At 35.4% G+C, this 23,837-nt stretch overlaps 3 protein-coding genes and 1 pseudogene across 5 annotated transcripts in view; all 4 read right to left on the bottom strand.

Annotated features, from left to right (window-relative positions):
• Nucleotides 1-1,017, bottom strand: part of LOC110114806 (protein SAWADEE HOMEODOMAIN HOMOLOG 2) — a gene marked incomplete in the record, with an annotated part of 12,572 nt that extends 11,555 nt beyond the window's left edge. Inside the window, 1 exon segment of the mRNA XM_020847813.2 lies at nt 751-1,017.
• A 3,884-nt stretch (nt 1,018-4,901) lies between these two features.
• LOC110114805 (probable choline kinase 2) lies at nt 4,902-18,007 on the bottom strand. Of its 2 annotated transcripts, none has more exons than XM_020847811.2 (7): nt 17,313-18,007; nt 8,504-8,625; nt 8,229-8,424; nt 6,679-6,796; nt 5,705-5,752; nt 5,335-5,438; nt 4,902-5,132 (listed from the first exon to the last, which is right to left on the bottom strand). In XM_020847811.2, exons 1-7 carry the CDS (start codon nt 17,649-17,651, stop codon nt 5,016-5,018), a joined length of 1,044 nt encoding a protein of 347 aa, XP_020703470.1. In that variant the 5' UTR covers nt 17,652-18,007; the 3' UTR covers nt 4,902-5,015. The 2 variants fall into 2 exon arrangements, with proteins under 2 accessions (XP_020703470.1, XP_028551904.1); XM_028696071.1 differs by lacking the exon at nt 17,313-18,007 and adding an exon at nt 15,953-15,999.
• On the bottom strand, nt 7,609-7,761 carry LOC114579963 (annotated as a pseudogene).
• Nucleotides 18,008-20,661: 2,654 nt separating the features above from the next.
• Nucleotides 20,662-23,837, bottom strand: part of LOC110114804 (carboxypeptidase SOL1) — a 58,582-nt gene continuing 55,406 nt past the window's right edge. For both annotated transcript variants that reach the window (XM_020847809.2, XM_028696070.1), the window contains exon 15: nt 20,662-21,154. In XM_020847809.2, coding sequence (XP_020703468.1) covers nt 20,871-21,154 — 284 coding nt within the window. In that variant the 3' untranslated portion in view covers nt 20,662-20,870. The remainder of the gene's footprint in view (nt 21,155-23,837) is intronic.

The following is a 23,837-nucleotide window of genomic DNA, read 5'->3' as shown; positions in this document are numbered from 1 at the left end:
TTAAACTTTGCAGACTTTTTTTATTGTCAATACTATAATTGACACATCCTAATTGATTGCATTGTCATTTTTCATTCCTTTTATTTAATGTGTTGCTATATTTCACTTGTAAAAAATCACCACGAATCTCCTTGGCTTGACATTTGTTCCTTTAAAAATGAGTAGTTCTGAAGGAACCCAAGTCAAATGTTACTAATTTATTTGAGCAGTGTGAAAGCCATGAAAGAAGCCTTTCATCAAGATTTAACATCGGTGGTGTACCAGCGGTGACATTCTGATTGAACGCATGGTTATAATCGGCTTCCAATAGCTTCAAAAAGAAACTGTCAAATACAGACTAATGCTTATTAGCAAATAAACAATTGATTGGTTCATGCTATCAAGTTTTCAATCCCCTCTTTCCTCCTGCAGTATGAAAAATATCCCAGGCACAAATACATCATATTAAGTAATATTCATTCGGATAATTAAAAAATGCATAAAACGAAATCTAAGTTTGGATGCTGGAAATTTAAGTGAAAGAAAATGAAAAGAAGTAGAAAGAAAATCAAATCCACGACCACGAATCTAAATCAACACATAAATTATTGGTATTTCATTCCATTTCGTTCAATTCCCTCCGTTTCAAACAAAACGTAGAAATGGCAGGATCTTAAAGCCCTAAAAAGCAAAGGGTGTTTACAAGGATATCAATCAAATACTCGTTGGCTAGGGTTTAAAGAGAAGGAAAGTGGTATTCAAATGGAATACCTCGTTCGGCGTGAATCGAAAGGCGGGGCCTCCGCCATGAGGGGGTCGGCCCATCCTATTCCGACAAGAAGGATGGAAGAGGAGAAATAAGATCCAGAGAGTGAGTGAGAATATTTCGACGCCGCGCCAAGCCTCGGAATTCTTTTCGTGATCGCAGCTTGCGCTCTCTGCCGGGGATTTGAAAAGACGCGGAGAGAACCGAATTGCCTTTCTCTACAGAAGTAAAGGAATAATCTAGAATCAGAACTCCGCACGGGAAAATTATTAGAGGTGGAGATAACATTCACTTAAAATAATTTGGTAAGTGGAGTGCATTTTAATTGTATTTTTTTTATATGTAATTTATTTGTATTTTAGTTACATTTTGACTGTTGAATTTTGATGCGCTTTTTTACTGCACTTTGATTATACTTTACCTGTATTGTAGTTGCATTTTGATTGCTCTTTTTGCTGTGTTTTTTTACTGCACCGTGACTGTGTTTTACATGCACTTTTACTGCACTGTGACTGTGTTTTACCTACACTTCACCTGCGCTTGGCTTAAAGTTTCGCGAATATGAAAAAAATAAATCCAACATGCCCACTCCACATGTCAATATTTTATTGAAGTCCGAACATACCTCACATCTGGTCTCTGCACCTAATAATTTTCCCCGCATAGAGGTGAAAACGAGTCAGGCTCCCTAGTTGACCCCACTCAGTAACTAGCTCATAGGTTAAGCTTATAAAACTTCAAATTCGAGGTCGAGCAGTTTTTTTGAGCTCGTGAAATAATCGAGCTCAAGTTCAATCAAACCGTGGTTCGACTTGGTAGTCTGTTGAGGCGCACAATCTGCGTAGGCAAAATAGCTGGACCCGCTACAAGTTGAATGAATAAACGGAGAGAGGTGAAACAATTGAGCGAGACCAGCTGATTGAATATTTTATGATTTACACAAGGTCGGAAATCGACACAACAGAGGCAGCACACTGGCTTCGTTTGGGATGTTATATATTGATGCTTTCTAAAACAGCTTTCTAGTACAAAAATGTTTTTAATTAGTAAATTTTATGCTAAAAAATCATTTTAGGAAGCAGTACAAAAACTATCCCAAAAGAAGGCGAAGATAGAAGGCGAAGGCGGCAACACAGAACTCCATCTTTCGTGTCGTTCCGGTGAGGATGGGCAGAGTCGGAGCATCTTTGTTCCGACGAATACCAAGGAAGGTAAAAAATCCATAAACCTAGCTATTTTTCTTTCCTTCACCCCCCATCTTTGCTCTGATGAATGCCGTTTCAATTTGGCGCACATTATGTGGATTCTAATTAGAAATTAGTGAGTGGGGCTTAGAGAACAAAGTATTTATTATATCCGTTGATAATGTTACAAACAACGATAGGACAATTAAGTTGCTTAAGGACAACTTTTGAAGGAAAGCTCTTTCAAGTGCGTTGTTGTACACATATTCTCATTTTGATTGTGAAGGATGAGATCAAAATTATGGAACAAGTTGTTGATAAAAACCGTAACTCAATTAGTTTCATAAATGCATCTGAGTCAATGTTAACAAAATTTCCTGAAGTTGTTAAACAGTTATAACTACATACAAGAAAACTTATTACGGAGTGCCCAACATGTTGGAACTCAACATATAACATGCTTGCTGTTGCACTCAAATTTAGGGAAGCTTTCTTCTCTTATGGTGAAAGAGAAGTTGCTTATTGTATTTGTTCTATAGAGGAGGAGCGGAAAACATTGGAAAGTTGTGTGATGTTTTGGGGTTTTTCAATGAGGCAACAAATATCATTTCAGGATTAGAATCTCTCACATCAAACTTATTCCTCTCACATATGTGTATAATAAAAAATGTATTGGATGATGGGGCACATTCTTCAAATAGATTTATTATGAAAATGTCCAAAAAATGAAAGCCAAATTTGACAAATAATGGGGTGAGTGCAATTTTCAATGGTCTTTGGTGCTATTATGGACCTGAGAATGAAATTTGTTGTCATAGAATTTGCATTTCCAATTATCTATAAAGGAGATGAAAGCATACAAAACATCTTGTACGTCTTTAGCTTATTGTTTGAGTTATACAAAAGTTACGCATCATGTTTTGAAGAAGATATATAATGTGTACCTAGTACATTCATAGAGGGAAGATCAAGTGTTGCAGGTCCAAAAAATAGTTCAAAAATTACTCAAGAGTATTGGGCAACAAGTATAGTGGTTGGCTAGATTTTACATCCTACGTTTTGAAGATAACAACTAAAAAACTTGTGAAATTTGATTTAGATAAATATCTTGAAGATGGTTTAGAATATTGTCCTACACGACACCCCTTCAATGTTATTGTATGGTGGAAGAATAACCAAATGAAGTACAACATTTTATCAAGAATGACTGTTGATATCCTAACAATTTCAATTAGCACAGTTGCATATGAATCTACATTTAGCATAAGAGAGAGAGTTGTTGACACCTACCATTTGAAATTGAGCATTGAGACGGTTCATGCACTCATATATGATTGAAATTGGGTTCATTCACATTGCAACCTAAAAGGAAGAACGAATGTAATGATTTCTTATAATTTTTTATTTTAAAGTTTCAAATTTTATAATACTAATGATATCATTTCATGTAAATTGCTTGTAGGAAGAGGGAAGTTAAAGAGGTGGAAATAACATTACCTTTGGTTATAAGCATTTTGAAAGTTAGAAGATCCCTCTACATATTCTTCCTCTCTTAATATTTAAAGCAATAGTTTTGACTTTTGTTTTTATCATTTGCAGATTGATTATCTGAAGGTGCTTATGACCGGACAAAGTGATTAAAATTATGGAGATATGAGTAATATAAGATTTTTTGTGAACTTTGTTAACATATTACTTAGTGAAATTTATTAAAAATGTGTTAGTGTTAAAAATACTTAATCTTTTGACATTGAGTTTAAATTTGATGTTGTTTTGTATTACTTGTTGATGTATTGTTTTAGTATTAAAATGTTGTTATTTAGTAAAGTTTTTGTTCAAAAATATGGTTTTAGTTTAATTTTGATATAAAACTTTGTATCATTATTGTTTAGTTGTTAGAAGTACCATTCCTTAATCTTCTGTATGTTTCTTGTTATAGATGCCCTATCCTCTCCTTTCTATTATTTTGAAAATTCTACTCACATATATGAAATCATTTATCAATAACTTATATTATTCAACTTATTTCCTTAAATGTGATTATAATTATTTTTGCCATATAAATTTTATCTTCATACAAAAAATCATTTTGCAGTTCATTAAAAAAATTCATAAAAAATGCACTTCATGTCGAGCTATCAAGCCCACAAACGAACTAAGTTCGAGCAACTTATTCGAGCTCGAGCCAAAAAATTCACATTCAAGTCATGTTTGAGCCACTTAAACAATTGACGATCCAAGCTCAAGCTCGATGAGACTCGAGTTCGGCTTGACTCATTTGCACCACTAGACTCCGCAATCCCACTTGGTTTATATGGACTTTTTATTTGAATAATTTATTAATTATTAAAAAAAAATTAGCATTTTATTTGTGTCAATGTAAATGTAAATTTTATTAATTTATTTAAATTTCATTGAATTTTTAAAATTGATAACTATACTGCCATAAGAAGTTCAAGAATATATCATCCTTTTCGTGGATGAGGTTTAATGTATAATAGTGTAAACAATAAAGTTTATTAGAATTTTATTTGATCTTACTGTTATTAAGGGTGTTAATTTAGATTAATGGCTTATATTTAAGTTATTAGGGGTGTTTTTTTAAAATTAAATTCAAAATACCATCAATTGTTAACATGAAAATCTAGTCACCTTCCTTTATCTCTTTCTCAACGAAAATTAAAAAATGCATATTCATATATATTGATAAGATGTCCTGCGGATCACATTAGGTTCAATTTTAAAACATAAATCATGCATGAAGATGCAAATCCTCCTCAATTCTGCTGAACTCTGTATTATCTAACCTTCTCATATTATAAGGAAATTATTCATAAAGATGCTTAGCATATTAGTCAACTTCCTTATTTCATGCAATAAAAAAGTCAAATATATATACACAAACACAAATATGAAAGAATTTGAAGGCCAAACTTGCAGTGTTGATTATAGAGAAATATTAAGTTTGGATATCTTATCAAAATGGGACAACTTTATTACTATTTTTTAAAATAAAATTTTAGTACAAATATTTTTAATATATATATACATACACACACAAAGATAAGAGACCGTTGCCGAACACATTAACTAGTGTGATGAAAGAAGCCTTGATCCAAAAGAATAAGCTTTCTCAAACGGTACTGCTCAAACCTCTGCCTTGCATACTCAGCATAGTCGAAGTCAATTTCATTCACATTCTCCTGCGGAAATAGTAGAAATTCAGTTAGAAGAATAAAAGCATTAATGAATTATTTATTGTATTATATTCATCTTAAAATAAGTTTAATAAATCTCAGATCAAATTTAAGGATAACATGTTTCATTATCTATAAAACAGATTATTTTTTTAATATTTAAGCAATTAAATACACTCATCAACTTGAGAAAGTTAGAATGACGTACCGATATTATACCCCAAAGGCCCCAGATTAGATGACTAACAAGGGCATATTTCTCAATCGATTCAAGTAAATCCTCAAGCTGATCCACTTCAGATGGATCTTCACCTTAACAAGAAAAATGCAATGTTTTAAGAGTTATGTAACAGCAACAGGAAAGCCTAAGAAATGTCCCAATTGGGACTATGGTTTGAGAGCAATTATTACGTGCGGAGATCGGGACGGTGTCTGGACTACAATCAGAACATGCCACATCAGCCTATGTACAGGCTGACATGGCCTGTTTTGATTAGAGTCCGAATGCAAGTGCACTGCACATAATAATTTCTCATGATTTGAAGGGAGTTGGTGTTTGCATTGTTTCATGGATTTACCTGGAGATTTCACATATATATTAACAAATCTTTTGCGATCTTCAAGATCTGCAAATGATTAAATACAACAAATTATAGAAGAGTTTCTATGCCTAAGAAAAGAAAAAAAAAATTGTATGCTCTGGTTATTTTGTTAAGACATTTTCAGTATTTTTTATTTTTTTCAGCTATCCCACTGCATCTATATTAAAATAATATTTTTCCACAATCAAATCATAGTTAAATCTTCGTTAGAAATAATGCAACCTAGGCATGCAGTAAGGATGGATTCTAATTTCATTAACAATTTTGAATAAAATTGGATCTTAAATTTTTAAGACTAGAGGTTTGTACAAACTCCTAATTGGAAACCATCACAAAATCTTAAAAGGCAAAATTTTGAAAAGCAGCACTATTAATGTTTAAATTAGTTGTAGGAGCATGGTATCAAAATAATTTAGAAATGAGCAAACTAGAGAAACTGTTTGGTGTATTCAATAGAAAGCACCAATAGTTTGACATTTTTAGAATGCACCAAATACTTTGACTAATTTGCTATTTTCTAAATTATTTTATATTATGCTCCTACAACTAATTTAAACATTAATAGTGCTTCTCAAACTCTGTTCAATGAAAGTTACTAAAAAAATTTAAATGAAGACTACCATAAAATTCTGTAATTTATTTTATCAAGATTATAGTCATGTATGTTGTTTGGTTAAATGTTCATATACTTTAATATCTCAATAACTATCAGATTTAGGCTTCGTTTGGGACGGCTTCCTTATTGCTTCTAAAAACAGCTTCATAGTACAAAAGTTTAAATTGTGTACTAAAAAGCTGCTTTAAGAAGCAAAAAAAAAAAAAATCATCCCAAACGAAACCTTAGAACTATTCTTCAAGCAGTTTTTTAGTACAAAAATTTTAATTTTTGTACTAAAAAAGTTATTTTAAGAAGTAGTAAGAATGTCATCCCAAACGAACCAGTTACCTACCTGGATATTTACTGTAGTCCAGAACATGCGGAGTGCTGGTATGGTAATCAGCGGCCATCTCACAAAAGTGATTAGCGATATCGTATGCAATTGGGTTGAAACTTGCATACTCGTAGTCCTGGCAAACAAACAAGCAGTACAAACATGATTAATGCACTTATTAGTATGTCGTACAAGCTAAAAAAACACCATCGCAAATATGAATATATAATAAGAAAATTGCATGGGATGAGTCTCAAAATTATTGGCCTTACTTCAAGATTTTGCAGCATAAATTTTGATTGATTACATGCTATGCTTTAGGGAAGATAAAAGATAGGCCATCATATCATAAATTATTTCCATCTAAGCTAAGGGCTTATTTTGTTACTTGAATTTAGAAAATGCGTTCAAATTATTTTGGACATATTTGAGATCACTTTTATTTTTGGTTTTTTGTTTTGTTTTTTAAGAATATGTTTATTTGTTTGTTTAGTGCATTTTAAATATTTTAATTTTCTACTTTAAAAAATAAATCAAAATTTTTAAAACCCCGAAAAGTTACTCTTAGATATTTTGAGTATTTTTAAAAACAACTATCAGTGACGAGTGACGACAACTACAGATGCTGTAATTACTTCACTGGTTACCGCTACTATCCTATCGACAACCGCCATCACTCCCACCACATAAATCTTTTTTTTTTTGTGACGAGGAAGCATTGTCCTTAGGCCACCACATAAATCTACAATACATCATAATCGAGTTTTTTTAAAGCCAGACAAAATGGAGTGGTGGTCTTTGGCGTTTACTGTTATGCGGCAAATTTTGAAGTTACATATTTTAAAAGAAATTGAGAGAGCTTAGAAGGGACTAGCGACTTGGTAGTTCCTGCTGTAGTTTGGCCTTATCTTTAAAAGAAATTTTACTATCACTTTTGTTTTTCTAAAATAGGGGCCGCGCACCCCTCTGCTACAAATTATGACGTCCACTCTACCGCTTTGGCATATGGTAAACCAGCGCCACTTCAAAGTGCAATGAAGGTCGCTAGTCTAGACCACATATATTCTTGATCACTTGTAAAGACCCTGTCCAGGTAAGTTAAATTTTACTATCACTTGTTTTCATAAAGAAGGTAAATTGCTGGTGTAATTGATAACTTGTGATATGCAAATTATCAAAATTTCTTTAGATAAAAGGATCCCACCTATCACACAAATCGTATTAAGATCTATATCCTGGATCAATAGGCTTAAGGTACAGCTTTCTAGTAGATTTACAAGATTGCAAATAATTGTGTTAAAATGATTTTTTTCTCACCTTAATTTTAATAAAAAACTTTTTTCTTAACTTAGCATTAAATAGAGTGAATAACTTGATGAAGCTATAGAGGCACGCAAGAATGACTAGTTACATTTCGGGATATGAGTTAGAAATAAAAAAGAAAATTTTCTGTGTGTTCTTCATCTTCTCATTAAAGTTGTTGCCTACAATATAATTATATATTTTCTGTCAAACTTTGTTTTTTGGTTTAAACATATGAAGTTTATAAATTGATCGGGAAAACTCACTATGATGGTAATTTGTTTTGTTTCCTCATCCATCATAATGTTGCCATATTGAAGATCATTGTGGCAGAATCCAATTCTCTGATCATCCCCTGTCAACAACTTTTCCAAGGAACTAATCTCCTCTTCTAAAGTATCCAAGCAAAATTCCTTAGCTTGCTCGGTAGAGCACAAGCTTTGGGCTGCTTTATGCCAATTTCTAAAGGAAACAGACAAAAAGACCACTAAGTTAGCAGCAACAAAATTGAAACTGAATTATTAAGGTTACAACAACATACCTTAATCGGTCCCATAAATGAACTTTCCTTGGACCAGGCATGTCAAGATCGTGGAACTCTCTAAGTTTTGAAGCTATAAGAGCAGATATTTCCGGGTCATGCAGGTCAGTTGCTGATAGAGTCTGGAGTTTAAAACATGCAGGAAAATATCAGAAGATCAGACATTAAGAAAGACATGGGAAGAAATTTCATGAATTAATACTTAAACTGAAATAATTTGCATCTGCTTTAAAAACTAAATCGAATCAATCTGAACAAGAAAAAAAGGTTTTATCTGAGCCATTTATATTGACATTTGAATGATACAATTACTTTCCCTGTCCACAGAAACCGAGTTCTAGAAATCAAGGAAAAATAGGTTACAAATTATTTATGAATAATGATTATAAAGCATAGCTTATTAGAGAAATTGTATCATTCAATTTTCAATAACCATAGACAAAGGTCAGTACAACAACATTAGGATGTTGAATATTTACTTGTTTGTTGCTTTTCACAGGAGCAAGCAAAAAACATCAGTTAAAAAGATTTCTGAAGAGCAAAATGAATTATAGCCAGGATTTTCTAATATAATTAATATGAGAAGTGGTATAAGTTCATATAAAAGAAATTGAATATTTGCAGATCAATTAGTTAAACAACTTAGCTTTCATAAATTTAAACCAACAATCACTAAATTAAAACCTCACCAATAATGACATGAACGAAATAATTTGAGACATTCCACGAGGAATAAGGAACATATAAAATTAATTCAAGTTCAAACTTCTTTACTAAGAAGCAAATGGCTCTGCTAGGGTTACGCCTCTTTCGTCCCATCCGCCGCCTCCTCTTCGCTTTCGTCTGGTGAGCGATTTTTTTCCTCTTTGCTCTTGGTTTCGTGTATGGCGGCTTCCCGTATACGTGATCCTGGTTTCCTGAGCGGAATAGCGACTCCTATTTCGTTCAAGGATGCGGTTTCGGGTATTTCTTCTTCCTCTTTTCCAGCTCTGAATTTTTCTTCTCATCGTGGCTTGCCGGCGCTGTTTATTTCGGATGATGAAATTAGGTCGCTTGCTAAGCCTTTTGAGTTCTCTTTGGTTGGTCGTTTTCCGGGGCGGAGACCCTCTGTCGAAGCCATTCGGAAATTTTGTTTTAGTTTAAAGTTGATTGGGGATTTTTCAGTTACTGTGCTCAATAATCGGAATGTTTTGATAAAACTTGAGAATGATTTTGATTATTGCAGAATTTTTTCCCATAGATCCTATTTTGTTCAAAATTGTTATATGAAAGTGGTGAAATGGACTCACCATTTGGATGTTGAGTTGGATTCTCCTATTGTGCCGATTTGGGTCTCTTTCCCTCTTCTTAGGCCCCATTTATTTACTCCTAGAATACTCTTTGGTTTAGGCTCTCTTTTCGGTCGGCCCCTCAAATCTGATTTGGCTACGGCTTCTGGGTCGCGGCCGTCGGTACCTCGTATATTGGTTGAATTGGATGTTACCAAGAAACATGAGGAGAAGGTTTGGGTTGGATCTGTGGAATCTGGGTATATTCAGACTGTTTTATTTGATGATATTCCCAGTTTTTGTAATCATTGTAGTTCTCTAGGACATTCTAAGGATGCTTGTCCTATTTTGCACCCGAATCGTAATGTGTCAAAAACTGCGATAAATCATTGTGTGGTACCAGTGTTGAAGGAACCTGTTGTTGTTGATGCTCAAAATGAAATTGTTATGTTTGAGTCGAATGTGATGGAGTCGGTTGTGCCAGTTGTTGTTTCTGATAGAGAACAGGCTTTAAGCCAACGGTTGGTGTTTTGTTGGATAAAACTATGGAGGATAGTGTTGCGGTTGAGGCAGATATTTCTTTGTCTCCAAATGCTGTGCCGTTTTTTCCTTCATCTGTCGTAAATGATCAATTGGCTGTGAATGAGGGTATTTCGGTTGATGATGATTTTGCTGTTCGGAATCAGAGTAATGGTGATAATTTGGTCTCTTTGGTGGGGGAAATAAATGCTAATATGGATGTGCAGGGGCTCACTACGGTTGACAGCCCGGTCTTATGGTTCTGATGACTTGGTTCAATCGCCACCTGATGCTGTTATTTTGAATACTATTTCTGAGCATAAAGATTGTATTGTGGAAAATAATCTGGGTAACAATTCGAATTGTTCGAATAATCTGGTGGATGTCTCTGTTAACTTGGTTGATATGCAGCATTTGGTTCAGCGTTTGGGTATTAATCCTGGATCCGATTTCTCTAACCAGGGGGATTGGTTATATGGCTCTTCCGAATTTGAATATGGATCGGAGTTTTCGGATTGCAATTTGGCTGATCCGGATTTTTACGGTGGTTCGGATCCTGGTAATGATTTTACCTTGGTGCGAGATAGACCTGCTATTTCTCGTGGGGGCGGGAGATTTCGCGGAAGGGGCCGCCGGAGGGGGCGTAGTCGAAGACGATCTTGCTTTCCTCTGCTTCTCTCTGTTTGATTTCTGAGGTTATAAAGGCTATGATGTGGCTGGAGCTCGTGTCCCTGTGGCCGAGCTAGTGGCAACCTTCGGTTTCGATTGGATGTGGGCGCTATTTTCACCGTATGGACGGTCCGTGCGAGGTTACAGGGATGCTGGAAGCCTCGGTCGTTATACTGAGCCATATGTGATTGTATTTCACTCTCGCTTTTCTCTGGTCATTTTCTGATGTAACCGTATTTGCTTTTATTAATCTGTTTTTTGTTTAAAAAAAAAAAAAGGAACATATAAAATTAATGAGTAAAATAAATTTTGATTTCCATAAGTTGAATAAGATGTATTATTTTTTTTTTTGTTAACCGATGTATGTGTTGTAAAATTTGAATAAGATGTATTATTATATGTTGAATAAATTTTGATTTTCCAAAAATATTGTCCTCTTTGGCCTAAGGACCTCACGGTTTTGTCACGTTGGTGTAACTTCCAAGTAGGTCACCAATTCTAGAATTACTCCGGGATGAGCACGCTTAACTGAAAAATTTCATAATAAAATTCCAACCATTACATCAAAATGCTCATTGATGTTTAAGAGTTTAGCTTCTTTTTACTTAAAGGGTTCCACAGCTTCTCTAGTCTCTCTTTCTCCTCGCCTATAAACCCAAGCCCGTCTTCCCTCTTCTCCTTCTCGTCCAACTGCCCCCCCTCCCTTGCCTCTCGCTTCTATGTTGGGCTTGAGCACACACAAACAAACCCTACATCAAGCAAACCCCTTTTCTTGAGGTGTCTGCATCGCTCCCAGCCGTCCAACCCTCAACCTGCCATCCCCATCACCATCTCCTACCCAATTTCTTTTATACAAATCTCCATCGATTGTTAGAAATTTAGGAGGAATCTTGAGAGCTTCTTGAGCCTTCTTGTAAGAGAGAGGGAAAGAGACAAGGGATAGATTTTAGGAGGAAAATCTTCCTAAAACTTTATTCAATTTTCCCCAACCTTTACATCAGCCTAAAATGTCTATATATAGGCATTTACATTATTGTAGTAACCAGCATGAACAACCTGACTAAAACTGGACCAACACCTCACAATCTTCACCTTTGTCCAAGTTTTACAATCAAAGAATCATCTGTGCACCTATTGCGATCTAACAGGCACCCTGCACTCATGGGCGGATCCCCATGTAGTTGAGGGGGGGCAATGCCCCCCCTCAATTTTTTTTTTTAATTTTAGTGAGATATTTTGAAATATTTTGAGTATTTTGGGTATTTTGCCCGCTCTCAAAAAATTTTTTTGCCCTCATTTAATCAATCCTAAGCATCTTTGCCCATCCCCCACAAAAAATTTTTTTTTTGCCAACCCTGAAAAAAGAAGCTGGATCCGCCCCTGCCTGCACTAACACCACGAGTAATCCTGTCGAACTGAGCCTAATCCTGCTGGCAAACGGCCTCCAATGTGTGTTCCAATCCGCGGCTCCAGCTCACGCTCCCGTTGTTCCACTCGTGATTCGCACGTCTGTGCCTTATGCATCGCATGCTCCCGCGTGCTTCTGGCCTGCGCATTTGCTCTTGCACAGAACGCCCACGCTCCAGCACCGACTTGCCAGCCTTCCTGAGACACTCGTGTGTGCTCCAACTTGCGACCTCGCACAACTCCTGTCTGATTTCATGTTCGCGAACAACTTGTCGCCCTAGTTCTTGATCTTGCCTTTCTTGATCCATTGCTCTAACACACAATAGCTAACCAAATGACCCTGAAGCTCCACCTCAAAAGAACAAAAAAGATCTTTAGTAAAGAACAAGATTTTGAATCTTCGGCCTCCAATTTGATAAGGCCCAATCCCGTGCTTTGCACTCCCATGGGCCTTTTGCTAATGATCCCGAGCTTGGGTACGCCGCCCTCTGTCCGAATTCTGCTCCCAATCGAACACCTGCACCAGTGTGCGCCTTATCTCTTCCTCTTGCTGCAGCTTCTCCTTACCTTCAGAAGTCGTCTTATGTGCTGCTTCCGAAGTTCTTTCAGAAGAGGTACCCACGACATCCATTGTAATGCTTGTTCCTGCACGCCTCCTAGCTCAGCCCGCTTTTTGTCCTCCCATAGCTCTGACCTGCACAGCACCAGGTCACGCATGCGGTGACCTTCCTCCGAACCGTACAGGCTTCTCAAGCGATTTTCCTGCCCGGGCCCCACGTCAGACCCTTGCCCGTGCCTAGTGTGCGAGTCCGTTCATACTTGAGCATTGCGCCCGCTTCATCCCCTCGTATGCACCCTGTGCGAGTCTGTCCGAGCTTGCGCCTTGGGCCTGTGTGTCTGACCTTGCTTCCAACTCCTTTGCTTGATCGACAAGAACGAACAGCACGAACGAGCCCGAAAGCCTTCGTACGAGTTCCTTGCCAAGCCCATAAGCTTCTTGCTTCTCGATCACCTCAATGAGGCTTTGATACCATTTGTTAAGAAATTTAGGAGGAATCTTGAGAGCTTCTTAATCCTTCTTGTAAGAGAGAATGAGAGAGAGAAGGGATTTTACAAGTGAAATCTTCCTAAATCTTTATTCAATTTATCCCAACCTTTATATCAACCTATAATGCTTAAATTATTATGGTAACCTGTAAGAACAACATAATTAAAATTTGACCAACACCTCACATAGACAATGACCCGTCCACTCCACCTTCCCTCTCCCTACTCGTTTATTTCTCTCTAACCTCTCCCTCTCTTCTCTTTCCCTCCCTAGGGACTCCATTTTCTCTCAAATTTCTCTCCTTTTTCTCACTATTTCCCTCTCCTCTATCTCTCTCTCTTCCCTTTCTTACTCTCTCTCTCTCTCTCTCTCTATATATATATATATATATATATCCTCTCTCTACATATAATATGTAAAAAAAAAGACAAGAAGTTAAAGAATAAAAAAGAGATAAAAATTAAAAAAATGAAAATAAAATATTGAGTTTCATTTTCAACGCAACTTCATTGTGTTGTTTTTGCTCCAACTGTAAGATTTAAAGCCTTAAAATCTGCATGTTATTTTAACGTGGCAATAAATTTGTAAATTACATACTCTTAATTATTGTCCAATATGCAGGGGAAACTTCATGTTTTTGCTCTTCCCTGTGATGAAGATTTACTGTCGCTTTTTTAAGTACGGTAATATTGAGTGCCGCACGATAACAATTATGCATATTTTTTAAACGTAATGGAAAGGCCTAGCAATCCCGAATATACCTCCTCAAGGCCGCCAAATTAAAAATGAACGATAGGGAATATGACATCAAATGATATTTTTGAATAAAATTCAAGCAAATAAAAGAACAAAAATTATAACATAAAGACAAACATTGAACAAAAGCAGCAAATACAAGGGACGTTCAATGAACGTAAAAGCTTGCATACGGGGATGAACAAAGGCTAATCATCTCTAGAACTCTCAGGAATAAAAAACTCAGAAAGACTTTATGAATTAAGCACAAAATGTGAAAGTGAACCAAACAAACTCATCATAGTTATAAGAGGAGAATGTTCCATTTGGGAGTCATAATACAAAATTACAAATACAACAAGACAAAACTGACATTTCTTAATGTGCTTAAAGGTTCCTAATAGCCTTATGAGCCATCAAATCTGCAACATATATACACAAGCGGAGGAAGACATACTTTAAATTTCAAAATAAAACTTTATGGGTATTTCAAAAGTAGACACTTGAGCAAATAATAACAATTTTAATATTCTCAAACTAGGCATGGATCATAATATAATTTTTAAATTCAATTGTGCTCTCATAGAAGCGTACAACCACTTTGAGAAGCATGCAATTATCTCAAGAAGTGTATGACCTTCTCGAGAAGCTTCCATGGCCTTAAGAAGTGTGTAGTAAACCTTGAGATTTGCGCCTATCTAAAATATGGAACATATCATAAAGTTATCACAAAATGAGAATGAAATTTCTATTTAGTGCCATATCTGTAACCTAACTTGTCTTTCAAAAATTTGACCCGAAAAATATTAGAACTCACTCAATAGCTGGAAAGTAAATTTTTGAAGCCCGCATTTATTAAAATCAAAAGCATTAAACAAGTCAATATCAAATAACACAGATGAAACGAACAAGGAAAACAAATACCAAAGTAAGAAAACTAAGCCTCTTTCCTTGGGAATCAAATATTTGCACTCGCATTGCACGCGAAGGAATCACATATCTAACTTGCATTTAGCATATTAAAAAATGAGAAAGAAATTTTTATTAGACCAAAATATGATAATTATATGACTTCAGAATAATAATTTATATAGTTCTTTTCCCATACCAATATATATGATTCGCACAATTCATAATCTAGTTAAATTTGACTGAATAAAACAATGATACACATAAACTTAAAATTTGAATCCAATCTCATCCCATGACATACCTAAAAGTTGCATAATCTACATCTAAATTTAAAATCCTGTATTTTCGATGAAATTAACACCAGTAGAAATATTCACATGTGAAAGAGAGAGAGAGAGTCTTTAGGGTGAAACAAAATAATACAAAACTTGATTCTCTTCTCTCTCTCTCTCTCTCTCTCTCTCCACTCTTTTTTAACTTTATGAAAATAAAGCCAAACCCAGTACCTAATGCTCATAAGTCCAAAGCACCACGGCCAAAGCACACAACAGGCCAAGAGGAAAGAAAGCCCGCAATAATACACATCAGCTCAGGTCTATCAAAGGAAAAAAAAAAGAGATTTTATGTTCAACAATAGTTCATGCATATATATGACACTTCAAGGATATATCAAGTGAACAATTCAATGCACATAATCCACTGAAAGAACTTTAAGAAAGTTTCCACAATAAAAGGACAACTGGACAAGTAATATACTTGCCTAAATCCTACAGTATTTTCTCAATCAAATTAAGCTCTTAATATTTTTCCCCTTTTGTATTTCTTGATGAGCAATATTAAATCGAACTTGTACAGAACATTACAAGCGCAGTGTCTCATAACATCACAAACCTTTGAACTCCGCTCCACCACACATTGAACTCGAATATCATTCACAACAAACCTGCAACCAAAAGAAAATAACAAGCAAGCAGCATATATTTTATGACGAACACAAGTTACAAAATCAATGACAAATTTTAAAAACTAGAAGATGCGGAGACTAATACCAACAACACATCCTACAACCATGGAGTAATCAGTCACAATTTCATCAAAATACCAATCAATAATTAATCCCATCTCTATAAATATGAAAAAAGAAATTTCAATGAGTCCACAAACACACACATAAGAAGTTGATTGTGAACCTAAGATCCACGATTATCATGCAGTTTCTAGATGGTTTTAAGGGACAAACTTGCTGTTCATCTCTTCTGTGAAAACTGTAGCTTGATAAAAGCAATAGAAAAGCAAGTCTATTTTCATGTCTCTAACTATTAATTTATTAGAGTTTTTAGAATTATTTTTTTAAAAATGATTAGTGTCAATACGTAACTGAATTGAAACTAGATAAGAACTTAAGAAGTTCACAAAAATTTACAATTTCTTTTCACATCAAAGAAAGATGACAACCACAATTAAAAACTAAAAAATATGCATTATTTTAGCGGTCCATCAAAAGTTTATGCGATAATCCGTCAAATATAGCCTTATCGAGCTGTTTTCAAACTTTTCCTATAACAGCTACTTCGACGGCGGTATTAAAGACTTTTATGAAAATGAAAATTCAAACCAAGAAGGGCCCAGTGGGCCCCCATAGCATGGAAGGCTCGTATCTTTTCAAGCGAAAGGTGAATCAGAAGTTTGCCAAAAAGTTCGGCAGAGCAGATCGAAAAAGGCATACAAATTTTCGGGTGAGTAGATAATAGGCAACTGAAGCAAAGATCTATTAAGCACGAGTCAAAATCTTGGTACTTAAATTAATAGCTAAATACAAACCGCTAAGTTTCTTGCAAGCGTATCATCATCTTTTAATTTTCCCGAAGAAGAAAAATTGCATAAGTTACATAAGCTTCAAATTCAGCCAACCTTTCTCCGTTCGAGAAGAAAAATAAAAATAAAAGGAAAGAACCAAAGCTGAGATTCTGAAAAAATTAGAACCACTAATAAATTAATTAAAATCCGGAACCAAGTTTAACTGGTTTAACCTTTCTTCTACAGGCCGCATATAATCATATAAGACCTCACAAAAAGACTAACACAAAAAAGCAGATAAGCATATCAAACAGGCGCAGGCTATAATCGGATGATGAATCAAGAAGAAAAGTTTAAATATATAAAAAGGACAACGAATCGCTTTACAAAAGAATCGGAAGAATATCAATTAATGATAAATAAAAAATTTCTTCCAGATGGAACTATACTATACCCTGGCATGAATGAACTCCTCGACGCGACCATTGTGGAATCTCCCAAGCAAACGCGGGCCCTGTCCATGCCTCGACATGAGCTCAAATGTCCGGATCTCATCCTCCCGATTGAAGAACACATCCACCCCTTCCCCATAAATCCTCACCAAAACCTTCCTCCCCCTTTCCCCCTCACCTGTCCCCTCCGCCATCCACTTGATCTCAAACACCTCGTTGGTCAAAGCTCCCTTAAGCGGCACCACCTCGATCGCCCTCGAGTCCGACACGTCACTCCATTCCGACGCCAGGGAGTGCAGGATCTTCTTCGCTTCGTTCGGAATCCGATCCAAGACTTCCATCGCCCCACCGTGGGTCTAATCCGATGAAACAAGTATGGATCGTACAAGAAACAGGTTTCTGAGATGATTTCGTTTATCTGTTGAAATCGAATAATCAGATTCAATTCCGATGTGGAGGAAGAAGCGAAGGAAACGCCGACGTTTTTGACTTCCTTAGAAAGGCGAAGAAGAGAGAGAGTGAGATTCCTTTATTTTTCATCGACCATCCACCGGCGAGGAATACGGTGGTTAGTTCGACTATTTATAGGCTTGTAAGCAACCCCTGGTCGGTCTTCGTTTTCCCCTTGTAATAATTCTAAAATGCCCTATTTTCTTATTAGTGGGCCCACATCGCACCAGAATATCTTCGAGTTGGGCTAAAAATGGTGAGGGCATCGCTGGGCTGCTCAGGAACGACTTATGGCTTCGAGGTTACTATCCTGTAGGCTTTTAAGAAGAAGAAGAATATCAACATAATTTTGATCTGAAATGACGGTTTTAAATTAAATTCTTTTACTTGTTAATATGATTTTCTTATTTTTTATTAATTAATTTAAAATCTAATGTTGATTTTTTTTTTTAAATAAACGGGTTATTTGGTCTCGTTCGGTCATTTTGTTGCTAGGGAATCCGATTTGAGTATGTATTTTTCACTCACTTATTAAACACGTCAGGTTTAGATTGACATTTGAGTCGTGTCGATTTTGAGTTTGATGTGAACCTGGTCTATTGACCTATTTTAACACCGCTATAAGTACAGGTGCAAACAAGTCATGTTGACTCGTGAGCTTGCACGTGACTCGTGAGCTTGCACGAGCTCAACTCGATAACAAGCTCACGACTTGAGCATATCGAGTTTAGAGCTCGAGCAAATTTATGAGTTCGTTGGATAATTGAGCTTGAGTTCGATTGAGCCACAGCTTGACTCATTGACTTGTTAAGCGGATTGAGTGCGGAAGGAGAAACAGTTGGCTCGAAAGGCGGGACCACGAATGCGAAAGCAAAAGCTGAAGATGGAACCTCTGACGCAGAAGTGGAAGCGAATACGGAGGTCACGAGAGTTGAAAGCGGAACCTCGAACGTGAAAATACAAGTGCACCTGCAAAAGAGGAAGGCAAAGTGGCGGAAGGCGGAACTTGAAACCGAAACCAATTGTGGAAGCGGAAGCGAACGTCGGCCTGTTCAAGCACACCTATCTGGCTGGCTCACGAGCCCCCATCCACTACCCACGAGCCGAGTTCGAGCAGGTCATTTGAGATCGAGTTTGAGCTAGCAATTTGAACGACGAGCTGAACTCAAGTTAAGTATGACTCGAGCTCGACTTGACTCATTTACACCCCTAGCTAAAAGTGAATCAAGTTGATTTGAGTTTTGCTCAATAAATGACTTTTGAGCTAAGCTTGATTAGCTAATGAGTCAAGTTTGGCCTAGTTATGACTCAATTTGTTAGCTAGTGAGCTAACTCATTTAAAAAATATTAATATAAATTAAATCTAAAATATATTATGATTCAAATAGTTAACCATCAATCTATTAAAAATATTCAAAATTTATATCTCATTTTCTTATATCAATTTATTATTTCTCCTATAGTTCTTTATTTTTTTTTATCATTTATTATATTAATTGCTTGAATTATAATCATTTTCTCCTTTCTATAATAAATGTGCCAGCTCATGAGCCGACATGAACTCATTGAATTTAGCTCGAGCTTGAACTCAAACTCAATTAATTAATTAAGTTCAAGCTCCGAATGCCTTGAGCAAATCATGAAGAGTAACTAAACTATTTTTCCAACAAAACCTTTATAATCAATTTTATAAAAACGCTTAAGCCGTCCTAAAAATACCCTTAAGCTAGTGGGTTGAAGGAGTTTGACAATTGGTGCATGCCCAATTTTGATCTCTTTTAATATATATTGTATAATACATAAAATTAAAGTTTGGTTAATTAAAAATTTGTGTGATTTATATAATTTGTGGTTACGACACACATGATAAGATCACATAACATATTTGATAAGTTTTTAAGATATGAAAGAGTAAAAATAATAAATTTTAGTCTCCTTTTGAAAGCTATAAAAACATCTTATATAAAAGTATCAAATTATTATCTTTTACAGTTTTACAATTTCACATAAAAAAAAAAAATTATAAAAAAAATTTTTTATGGGGAAAAAAATAAATTTAACTATTGATATATTAAGTCAACTGTACACTTGTGACAAGCTTGCTCTTTAAAGAAGTTTTTACCCCCCTTAGAAAAGAAATGCCCAATTAAATGCGGACTATGAGATTTCTGAGATGGGTGCCTCTTCTAAGTCAGCCGAGGATTAATCACACCGCCAAACACCCTGAAATAAAAAACCTTTCCTTTAAGTCTATGATTGTCCTCTCAATCATTTCATTGCTTTTTTGACAAAACGTCCTTAGGCTATCAAAACTCTAAAATCCATTCATTAATTTGTAATCATAACATATTTACTTGGATTTTATTTCTATTATACTATAAATTTCATCCAACGGCACCTTAAGGCTTGACTTCTGCCTTTCAGTCTTTGTTTTTCGGATGATTTGGTCAAATTAGCCATTAGTTTTATAAAATAAGCAGCAGCAAAAAAGAAAAGGATAAAATTAATTCATTAGTTAACAATCGCTTTCAATGTTTTTGAATATTAATCAATAATATAAATATAATTTGAGACAACTTTCTTACTACTATTGAAAACTAATTTTTTCTTTTTTTACTAAAAAGTTACTTTAAAGAACAATAAAAAAAACTTTTTTATTTCCTAACTAAACTTTAATTTGTCAAGAAATTAATTTTTAATTATTAAACTTATTTAAAAATAAATATAATCTGTAATTACTCAATCAAAATAAATTTAATAACTCTTAAATCTATTCATCAATTTAATAACTTCTGTAATTCCGTCATTGTTTAATGGTTGATTTGGTCAAATTAGCCATTAATTTTATAAATTAAGCATCAGCCAAAAAGAAAAGAATAAAATTAACTCATTAGTTAGCAATCGCTTTCAAGGTTTTTGAATTTTAATCACTAATTAAAGTACCATTTGCTACAACTTTCTTACTACTATTTAACCCAAATTTGTACTACAAAAATCTCTTGAACTGAAATTTTTTTACTAAAAAACTGTTTTAAAAAGCAATAAAAAAGCTCTGCCAAACAAAGTCTTAATTTGTACAACATTGGTGGCCTGGAGTTCGATACTGAAAATCATACCGCTGAAGTGGGGCTCTTTTGTGCTTGCGATTGGCTTTGTTTCAGGAACTTGAAAATTGCTTTCCTCTTTAGAAGAAAGCACAGGAATGATAGGGATATAAGGAAAATGATGGGAAAATAATCTAAATACATACTTAGAAAGCCCGACTTATTGAGATCAAATCTGTTGAACTGTGCTTGATTTTCTTCTGGATCCAATACGAAATCTAGGTTCACAGCTTTATCCTCCAGAAAAATCTTAGTAGTTTTTGATTTGAATCCAGGCATTGAAGCAGTGACTGCAAGAAGGCAAAAGCAAAAGCAAAGTTGTTGGCTTAATCATCATAAGAAATATAGCTGAAGATATCTCATAATGATCAATAGCAATATGGCAGGAATTGGTGCGTTTTGTTAGATGCTTAGGTTTTGTTTGAGACGGCTTTCTTACTGCTTTAGATAGCAGAAAGAAAGCCGTCCCAAACGAGGCCTTAAGTTTGTCCGTTGCAAGGACCATCAATAGGTAAGCATACAAAGCTATCACGAAGCTTCATCACTTTATCATCATATGGCAATCATTTAGTATTGTTGCGTTGGAAATGGTATTTGATGCTGATAGAATTTGAGTCTGATAGGTCGTCTGGAGCTAGATGTTATATTTTGCGCACAATCAACAAAATAAGAAGTAAGAATACTAAACATGGAATTTTGTCCTGGAGAAAACTCTCTTATGTTCAAGCCAGTGACTGAGAGCTTGAAGATACGGAAGTGCTGAAATTGATTCAGCAAAACTTTTCTTTTGAAATAAAGAATGAGGGCTCAAAGGAGAAAAAATCAGAAAATTAATAATTTTATTGTGATAGTCAAACTAATGGAATCAACATAACAAGATACAATTGACCCTCTATTCGAGAGGATCTATCTCTCCCAAATCTGTAGACGCCGCTAGAGCCCAAAAACCTAAGAGCTAAAATTTCAGCCAAATTCAAGATGCTCTAATCATAGAAAAACAAACTATTTCATGCATACAATTCAGAGGAAATCTCTAAACAACCCCCTACTTTGAAATTTCCCTCCCAACTCCCTCAAAAATCCTTTCTAAATAGCTTCCTTGGACCCGGCGGCTAGAGCGACACGTACAGTAGAGGCGGAACTTCCGCCTCTGTTCCGCCTGGGCTGCTTGAGACGGTCCATAAGGGACCGGCTGGAGCGGTCCAATGGACCGGCCTAACAATACTCCCCTCGCAAAGTGTTACCTTGTCCTCAAGGTGGAACGAAAGAAACTGTTGCTAAAGCACTTGATCAATAACACTGGACTGATATTGGGTTGAATGATCCTTATTTCAAGCATCTCCCTAATCAATCTTTCGATCTCATCCTTCTGAATTGAGGATGACGATACGGATAAACACTGAGAGGTGAAACTATTTCCTTCAAGATGATAACATGCTCGTGTTACCGCGGAGGAGGCAACCCCTGAGGCAGCTGAAAACCTCACTGAACTGCTAAATCAATGGTTGTACTGAAAGAGGAATGTCCCTGCCCTCCTTCAATCTGATCCCCTCTAGCCTATGTAGTTCCATCAAATAACCTTCCCCCATCTCCTGTATGCTCCTCACCTTGATTTTAAGTGATATCATGGCTTTGGTGAGCCCCGCATCTCTTCTGATCACTATCCTTCTCCCTTCCACCATCAATGCACCCTATGACCTTGGTGTCCCTTAAGGTCTACAACCACTTCATCTCCAGGATGATATCAGTGCTCCCTAACTCCAATGGGAGAAAATTCTCCCTCATCTAAATCCCATGTATGGTCAACGCTACTCCCCAACATATCCCCTGACCCGTCTCCACCTTCCTTGTACCCATCATCACTCTTTATAAGCTTATGAAGGATACATATGAATTAAAATAAAGTCATCGTGCATACTTTGTTAAACTTTGTAAACTTCTTACTAACATTGGACTATCAAATAGCATAACTTATCAATCCATCTTTATTTGACATCCTTTCTTAAGCACTATGATTTTGGCACCTTTCTCACTAGAATATATCAAGTATCATTGAAATATAAAATTATCAGCATAAGAAATTTATCACCAAGAATTTTGAGCACATATTTTGTTGGCATCGAGTTCAAATATTAAAAGACATTTCTTTCTCTCTCTCTGTGAAAGTAAACACGCAACATATCTTCTTGAAAAAACTGATCTCAGGGGTGTAAACCTGTTTGATTCTACTGTGAAAACACAAATTCACCCGATGACAAAAGCTATGAAGATCCTTCTTGATATCAACGTCTTGTTAGCAAACTAATTAATTTAACTGCCACTAAATTTGATATATAATTTATTGTTGATGTCAACAATCAACATATTTAAAATTCAAAGAATATAGATTAAGAGGCTACTAAACATTTTTTGAGATATCAACAAATCTTTGAGATAATATTTGGTCAATTAGAAGAAAAATCCTTTGAGAATTGAAGTTTTTTTTTAATATTGACTACGTTGACTCTGTTTGAAGATTGAAAATCTACATAGGATATTGTGCGTTTATTAGTCAAAATTTCATATACTGAAAAAGTAAGAAGCAAGATCAAGTTTTATGCTGAATATTGGCTCACTACTAGGGGTATAAGTGAGCCGAACTAGCTCACGAGCCGGCTCGAGTTCGGCTTGTCAACAAGCTCTCGAGCCGAGTTTATCAAGCCACAAGTTCGAGCTCGAGCTTATACTTGAGCTCGTATATTAAATGATCTCAAGCTCCAAAGCTCGTTGAGCCACTCGATTAATTAAAAATATATTTTAAAAATAATTTAAATTAGCATTATATAATATATTTTAATATTTTTAAAGTACTTCTATATTAAAAATAAAAATTTTAATTTAAAACTAAGAAATCTAGCTCTACAATAGAGTTTGAGCTCGAGCTAATAAATTTATTTACAAGTCAAGCTCAAGCTTAGTAAATGAGCTCGAGCT

Source organism: Dendrobium catenatum, unplaced genomic scaffold, assembly GCF_001605985.2.
Source record: "Dendrobium catenatum unplaced genomic scaffold, ASM160598v2 fragScaff_scaffold_716, whole genome shotgun sequence".
Lineage (NCBI taxonomy): Eukaryota > Viridiplantae > Streptophyta > Magnoliopsida > Asparagales > Orchidaceae > Dendrobium > Dendrobium catenatum.
The sequence above is the reverse complement of the archived record's forward strand: the minus strand, read 5'-3'. Positions and strand labels throughout refer to the sequence as shown.